The following is a 6,913-nucleotide window of genomic DNA, read 5'->3' on the forward strand; positions in this document are numbered from 1 at the left end:
TATGTCACACCTTAAATATCTATTTTAAAATATGGTGTGACGGTGTGACCATTTAAGTTCTACGACTTCACAGATGGTACCTAGGTAGAAATAAAACTATTTTAAGAAATCAATGAATATACAGTTTTATTTCAAGCATAATCACGGCACTATAGCGGTAATCAAATACAATATTTGTTAAACTCATAAATATAGGGCGGTTATTATTTATTTCGGGTGTTTCATTAGACGAAAGGAAGTAACTGAAGGAGTAGAGTTAGCCCGAAAAAAAAGTGTACATCTGATGTATTCTGTTATCCCACATATTTTTATTTTACTAGGGAAAACTTAAAGCAAGGTTTTTGAAACCGCCGACGATACTTAGGCAAACTATGCCAAAGCAATCTTCAATAGTAACAATTCAATTAATTATGCAAAACAAAAACCCGACTGCTACATACATACAATGTGTTTATCCACGTATAGTAGAACCGCTAACAACGTATAGTTTGATGAATTTTATCGACAAATCACCCCCCATACCTATATTTTTCACAACCATTTTAAAAATGCATCCTTTCAGAGTTTTATGGTGCCAAACATTACTGCACTTGGTTAATGTACCATTATCTGTCCATTTAACTATCGCACATTTAAAAAATATAAATAATTCAATAGCTTATGAATTATGGCATAAACTTGATGCATAAATATCACAGAGAATATTCCACAATTACTTAGGAATTTATAACAAATATAAAAATTGTCTTCAAAAATTTACTTTTTGTACCTACATTTTATCTTTTTTTTCCAAAACAAGGTCGTTGCCCTGTACTTTTTTATTGTTAAATGATAGTACAGGATATCTGCTAAAAGATGACATCAAAATGATAGCCCTAGTTAAAACATTTCACATGTTACACGACAATTACACCAAAAGGTCGAGAGCTCTTAAAGTCAATCGAATCCCTCCAACTCGGTATAGCGTCAACCGGTGAACCAACTTACTGGCCTTCGGATTTAAACAAGAAACCGGACTTAATAGACTTCCTAGTTACTAAGGGATTTCATAACTCTAGTCTGAAATGCAAATCAAGCCTGGAATTGTCCTCAGACCACTCCCCTATTATAGTACAAGTAAATTGTCAAATCACAACTATTCCCAAAAAGTGTAAATTGCATACAAAAAAGACGAACTGGCCATACTTTCGGGAACTAATTCAGCAATCACTTGACTGCCAAATCCCTCTAAAATCAGACGGCAATATCACCCAAGCAGTAGAATTATTTAACACTGCCGTACAACAAGCTGCCTGGGAGGCAACTCCTACATCAAAGGATAAAAACAAAGAATTGTTCCTATATCCTAAACAAATTTCCGAGCTACTGAAACAAAAACGCAAGGCCAGAAAATTGTGGCAATTAACCAAGTTCCCTGGCCATAAAAAGAATTTCAACTACCTCGCATCTAAACTCAAGGAAGCCCTCGCAACACACAGAAATAGGGTAACAGAAATATACTTACAAAATCTTGATGCGACAAAAGCCACAGATTATTCGCTCTGGAAGGCCACGAAAAACCTGAATAGGCCGATTACCCATCAACCCCCGATCAGAAATGAAGATGGCAGCTGGGTTAAAACTGATTCTGACAAAGCAGAGGTATTCGCGAGACACTTATCCACAGTCTTCACGCCAAACGACGATCTTGATTCAACAAAATTGGAAGAGATAACAAAAACGCTAAACCAACCACATCAATTAGATTTACCCATTAAAAAATTTACATACGCAGAAGTCATCGACGCTATCAAAAGCCTTAACATACATAAAGCCCCAGGATATGATCTCATTACTGCCAAAATCCTCAGAGAACTACCGCAAATTGGAATCAGATTCCTAACTCACATCTACAATGCCGCGCTCTGGAGAAACTTTGTCCCTCCACAATGGAAAGTAGCTGAAATAATTCTAATTCCAAAACCTGGCAAAGAACCTACAGAAGTAAGATCTTACCGTCCGATTAGCCTGCTACCAATACCTTCGAAAGTTTTAGAAATATTGTTCATGAAAAGAATAAAAGTAGAAGTCACAAAGACTAACTTGATTCCGCTTCATCAATTCGGATTCCGGCAAGGCCATGGTACTGTGGAGCAGGTTCACAGGCTAGTGGAACAAATAAACTTTGCGTTTGAACAAAAACTTTATGTTTCATCAGCGTTTTTGGACATATCCCAAGCATTCGACCGTGTTTGGCATCAAGGACAATCTTATTCAAAATATTAAAAAACCTTCCAATCAATTATTATCACTTTATCACTTCGTACCTTAACGAACGACACTTTTATGTAAGCTATGGCAGTAGCACGACAAACCTACATGGGATAAAAGCCGGTGTGCCGCAAGGAAGTGTCATGGGCCCATTACTTTACCTCATATACACCTCGGATCTCCCAGGTGCCGAAAATGTTCTGACAGGAACTTTCGCCGACGACACTGCTATATTAGCAGTAGCCGACACACCCGCCGGAGCTTCAGGGAAACTTCAAAATAGTCTGGATGATATTTCAGAATGGCTTAAAGACTGGAAAATTAAAGCAAATGACACAAAATCAGTGCAAGTAACATTTACGCTCAGACGTGAAACGTGCCCGGAAGTAAAACTTAATAACATATGTATACCTCAATCAGACCACGTTCGATACCTGGGAATCTATTTGGACAGAAGGCTAACATGGACAAAACACATATTTACAAAACGAAAAGCTCTGGGCCAACAGCTGCGTAAGATGTACTGGCTTTTAGAACGCAAATCCCAACTCAGCCTAAATAATAAGCTCCTACTTTATAAGTGTATACTAAAACCTATATGGACTTATGGCATCCAGTTGTGGGGAACAGCCTCAAAATCCAATCTAGGAATACTACAGCGCTTCCAATCAAAAATACTACGAATTATCACTAAAGCCCCATGGTACATCAAAAACGAGAATTTACATCGAGATCTCCAAATCAAAACAATAAACCAAGAAGTGTCAGACACCTTAGACAAATATAGTAAAAGAATGGAGAACCACCCAAACTTACTCGCGAGAAACCTGATGAAGGAACTACCTAATACAACTTTTACAAGGCTGAAGAGAAGAGCACCTCAAGATCTTAATCTAAAATATATATAAGATCTTTTTTTTAAATTGATGGGCGTATCAAAGGATATAGCACCACGCACGACCTCAAAAAAAAAAAAAAAATACGTAATCTCCAGCTAAATGTCAAAGATAGACAGCTTGCAGGATTAAAAAAAGTATCAAAAAAAAAAAAAAATGTTACACGACCAATGTCCAAACAAGACCTTCTGTAATGAGCATCAACTTAGTTCTAAAGAATAATTGCCCGCCGCCCGAATTATCATTTGGAACTAAAGTAACTTAGTTCGACGTACATACAAAAATGTAAAATAAAAAGTAAAAAAAATTAGGTTACTTCCTCAAAACGAATAAGGGTCTCCAAAAACATTTTTTGATAAAGTGAATATTTTCGGAAATAATCACTCCGAGAGACAAAAAAATGTGTTTCCCCTTCTAAAATTTTTGAATCATGCTTCAAAAAGCTTAATAATAACATGATCGGTCTAGCCGTGTTTGAGTTATTGCAAAAGTCTTCTCCTCTTAGTAAATAGACCTACAAATCGTTGCGAAGGTACTCCCTTATGCTTGTAAAGTACATGATACTAACAATAATTATGATGAACTAAATTAATAGCCTCCTTTTAGCCTATTCTGACAGAATGATAACTACGGAACCCTACACTGAGCATGGCCATACATGCTATTGGCCGATTTTTTTCATATGCGGGCACCATTTTTCAAATTTGTATAGCCTATGTCACTACCACAATTCTGACGAATTCAACGACACCTTATATTATGTCAAAAACCGCCCAGCCATTTGAGCTGAAGGACTTGCCAAATAAATGGAAATACATAAATACGCTCGAAGAACATTGACCTCCTTCCGACGCAGTCGAGTAAATATATATTCCGTTAAGTAAGCAATCAGTTGCTAATATCAGTAATATCTTAAACTACTTAATGGAAGTAAGTAATATTAATACGAGCTAAGGAGCATACAATATAATAAAGTGGTAATTACCAGCATTTAACGGCTAAGCGCCGCAGTTATCACTTTTCTTTTATCGGTACAAAGATTACCGCAGAACTTTCTTACAACTAAACAACGAAAGAACTAGATTGTCGCCAAAGTTTGAAAACTACTTGCAGCTTTTACTTTGAGAGTATAAGTACACCTTACTTAACTATTTTAAGTCTTATTAGTATTCATAAAGTTTTGTAGTATCATCCGTTCACTAACTACAAACCAATCATTAGTTATGATAAGGCCAAGTTATCCTATACTGAAACAGAAATAGATGTCCTATAAGAAAGATAAAGTTACCACTTACTAAGTTGATTAGTTCCCATGGCTGGAATTTAACCAGCGTCTTCAGCTCTTGCGTCAGCGCGAGTCAAAACCTATCGAGCAATGAAATCCATTTAACGAGAGTCAAGTTGCACTGTAGCCGGAGTTTCACGCTAATATAAACATTCTTTCAGGTTGGGTATGGGACGCGTCGGGCGCTCTTGGCCGCAGGCGGAGCCCCGCGGCTGGAGCCGCACGCTGGACGGGCGCCTGGTGCGGCCGTGGCGCGCAGACAAGCGCCAGGTGCGCTTCAGGCAGTGCTACTTCAACCCCATCTCCTGCTTCCGCAAATGAACGAACCAGCGACAACAAACGACTCGCTTCAACGCTCTAGTGTTACGGTTAATGCTCATTTCAACTGTTCTGGATTAACGTCATTCTTGTTAGGTTTTGTATTGATGACTATTATAAACTGTTTAAAAGTAATTTTATAAATATTTTAAATTAGTCATTTGCTTCTGAATATTTAACTCAATCTTTCATTTAATTAAGCGCATAACAAAGTGGCGCTTCCCGCGGCGTAGTACGGTCCTACGTTTCTATAACTGTTTCTGATCGAGTCGTTGAACCGTAGGTATAAACTTTTCGCAATCGTCTGGAAGCGCCTAACTTTGTATAAAGTTCTACAGTCTTTGAAATAAACTCTTGAAAAATAATTGTATCATAATATTATCATTATGATGCAATCCTATTGTAGTTCAATTCTAGGGTAAGTGCATCTATTCTTCTACCTGTTACAAACATCTAGTCATATCTTCTCTTCTTATATAGTTTAATTTTCACGTTCAACTGCATGTAGATATAGCAATACGAGATGGCATCACAGTATGCGACTGATTGGTTATGGTTATGGTGTTCGTGTAAATAAAATCTTACATTCGGCAGAGATAAGTAAAATATCAAGAAAAGTAATCAATAAACAAGGTTGCGTAGGTCTTACTTTAGCAAGATCTCAGTCTGACGCTGTCTTTCTAAACTTTCATACTGAGCTGGCTTCGTAACATTTATAGGACTGAGACCTGGCTCAGTGACGCATTCTACAACACTGATAGGGAACGCAACCTTGTATAAAAATTACCAGTCTTCATGATTACTTATTTTTGCTTTTTAAAAGCTAAAGCTTACTGGTCTATGTAACTTAAGTATTAATAAAGCCAAGGGCGTTATTTATTGTAAATGTCAGAAAATAGAGAAATAAAATGTTAAATAACGCAAGTCTTGTAACAGTTATCTTTATCTTAAAGTAAATAAAAGACGTGACTTGCCGCTTTCGTTTTTTTATACCTATTTATTTTTTATTAGTTAGACTTATTTATATCATACACAAAAATAAAAGCAAGAAATATCCCTTTTCTACCCGAAAGTTAAGGACACTGGAGCCTAATTTCTATTTGAGGAAGTATCAACATTTTGGGCATTTCAGTCATAAAAATGTTGTTTACCTACTTTTGGGCACAGAAAAGAGAAATTTGAGGCTAAATGTGTATATGACCCTGGGTTGCAGAGTTCAATAACTGATAGAGCCACGTGCTCAAAGATGTGGCCTTTCGAGCGGAGACGTACGAATAAGTATTATAACAGTTTATAGGCGGCAGATAAATTGCGTCGTGATCGTTGCCGCATTGCTTTCGCAATTAGAATGCACAATATTTTATCTAGGAAATTGACAGTGACATCACCAGCGTCAAAAACATAACAGGTAAAAAACATAAGTAAGTCACCTGTTGTATGTAGTTGTGACGTGTTCGAATAGACATTTGTTTTGTTTGTGTGTGTCTTTTAAACATGTATTGTCTATTCGAACACGTCACAACTGCATACAACAGGTGACTTACTTAAGTTTTTAACCTATAAGTAGGTAAATTAGATGTTATTTACATTGATAATCCACCAATTTTAATGAAAACGAAGTAACACATTTCAAAAAAATACTTACTTACAAACACTTGAAACCTTGGAGAGCCGCGTACTGTGACATTAGATTCATGAGACTATTAGTGTATCGGACTGATTACCATAGAGGCCGAAAAACGAAGGGTTTCAGACCAAGCAGATACAGGATAGGGAAACGCGGTCGACAACCCCGTTTCTTGCCGAAATTTGCATGGTGCCTAAATAATATCATCACGTTTTATATGCGCTAGCAACTGATACGTTTAAAGTCGGTCCCAAGCCAAATCTCAAAAGCGTCAAAACGCCGTCAACCAGAATGCCAACCCTGGTGTAGTTCGATGAGAAAGAAATAACCAGTATTGTAACTAGTTGGCTTGGCACCGACTTGGTCTTGTTTCGACTCGTGTAACTTGTGAAATGTTTTATATAGGGTTGACTTTTAGCTGACATCCTGTACTATCATTTAACAATAATAAAAACAGTACAGGTCATCGACCTCGTTTTCGAAAAAAAGAATAAAAACTAAAAAAAAACAGTAAATATTTGTCGACAAATTTTATCC

General features: G+C 36.9%; 1 protein-coding gene across 1 annotated transcript in view; it reads left to right on the forward strand.

Moving 5' to 3' along the window:
* Positions 1-5,723, forward strand: part of LOC133524209 (allatostatin) — a 32,261-nt gene extending 26,538 nt beyond the window's left edge. The window contains exon 4 of the mRNA XM_061860100.1: positions 4,593-5,723. Coding sequence (XP_061716084.1) covers positions 4,593-4,752 — 160 coding nt within the window. The 3' untranslated portion in view covers positions 4,753-5,723. The remainder of the gene's footprint in view (positions 1-4,592) is intronic.
* The last annotated feature ends 1,190 nt before the right edge of the window (positions 5,724-6,913 follow it).

The sequence above is a fragment of the Cydia pomonella genome, chromosome 13 (assembly GCF_033807575.1).
Source record: "Cydia pomonella isolate Wapato2018A chromosome 13, ilCydPomo1, whole genome shotgun sequence".
Classification (NCBI taxonomy): Eukaryota; Metazoa; Arthropoda; class Insecta; order Lepidoptera; family Tortricidae; genus Cydia; species Cydia pomonella.